General features: G+C 35.7%; 1 protein-coding gene across 1 annotated transcript in view; it reads right to left on the reverse strand.

Annotated features, from left to right (window-relative positions):
* The window catches only part of DNAH2 (dynein axonemal heavy chain 2), a 158,637-nt gene that overhangs the window by 146,723 nt on the left and 10,833 nt on the right, over positions 1-1,081 (reverse strand). The window contains exon 2 of the mRNA XM_030886521.2: positions 138-196. Coding sequence (XP_030742381.1) covers positions 138-196 — 59 coding nt within the window. The remainder of the gene's footprint in view (positions 1-137; positions 197-1,081) is intronic.

Below are 1,081 nucleotides of genomic sequence, written 5' to 3' on the forward strand. Positions count from 1 at the left end.
TTTTTTTTTTAAGTTTTGAAGGAACAACACAGGAAGAGTCTCCTGACACTAAGATTTAAAAAAAAGAAAGGAAAAAGACTGGATCCTAAAGGGAAACTATGGAGAAGGAATATTTCTCAGTGAGTACCCAAACTTACCACATCCCCTTCAATAGCCTCTTCTTGTTTTGGTTCTTCAACTTTCTTGGGTAATAATTCTGGGGAGAATTCGGAAACAAAATTGAAAGTGTTCCTTACAGAATTAAACAGTTACCATATAACCCAGCAATTCCACTCTTAGGTATACACCCACGAGAATTAACAATAGCTGTTCAAAGAAAAATAGAAAAATGTGTATATGAATGTTCATAGCATTGTTGATAATAGCCCCAAAGTAGAAGCAACCCAAATACCCATCAACTGATGGACAGATAAATAAAAAGCCATACAAATACCCATCAAACGGAATATTAGTCAGTCATAAAAAAGAGTGAATACTGATAAATGCTACCACACTGATGAGCCTTGAAAACAGTTTACTAAATCAAAGACCCCTCCCCATTGCCATTGTTGGTTCTGACTCATAGTGACCTTTTCGAACGGAGTAGAACTGATCCATAGAGCTTCCAACACTGTAAATGTTTCAGGAAGAGACAGTCTTATCTTTCTACCAAGGAGGAACTGAGTGGTTTGAACCTCCAGCCTTACTATTTACAAAAGGCCATATATTGTATGATTCCACTTATATGAAATATCCAGAATAAGCAAATCCATGGAGACAGAGATAAGATGTAAGGGAAAGGGAGTGATTGCTAGTGCACATGTACTTGTTTTCTAAGAAAATGTTCTAGAATTAGGAGTGCTGATGGTTTTACAAATAGTGAATATATTGGAAAATATGAAATTGTTCACTTTTAAAGGGTGAAATTTATAAGTGAATTATATCTCAAGGGGGGGAAAAGATTACAGGGGAAAACTGAAGGGAGTTAGTATTAAGATTATTCTGCCAGGGGCTTAAGTGGAGAGCAAATGTTTTGAGAATGATGAGGGCAATGAATGTACAAATGTGCTTTATACAATTGATGTATGTATGGATTGTGATA

This window comes from Echinops telfairi, unplaced genomic scaffold, assembly GCF_000313985.2.
Source record: "Echinops telfairi isolate 266 unplaced genomic scaffold, ASM31398v2 ScPeMD7_2010;HRSCAF=2546, whole genome shotgun sequence".
Lineage (NCBI taxonomy): Eukaryota > Metazoa > Chordata > Mammalia > Afrosoricida > Tenrecidae > Echinops > Echinops telfairi.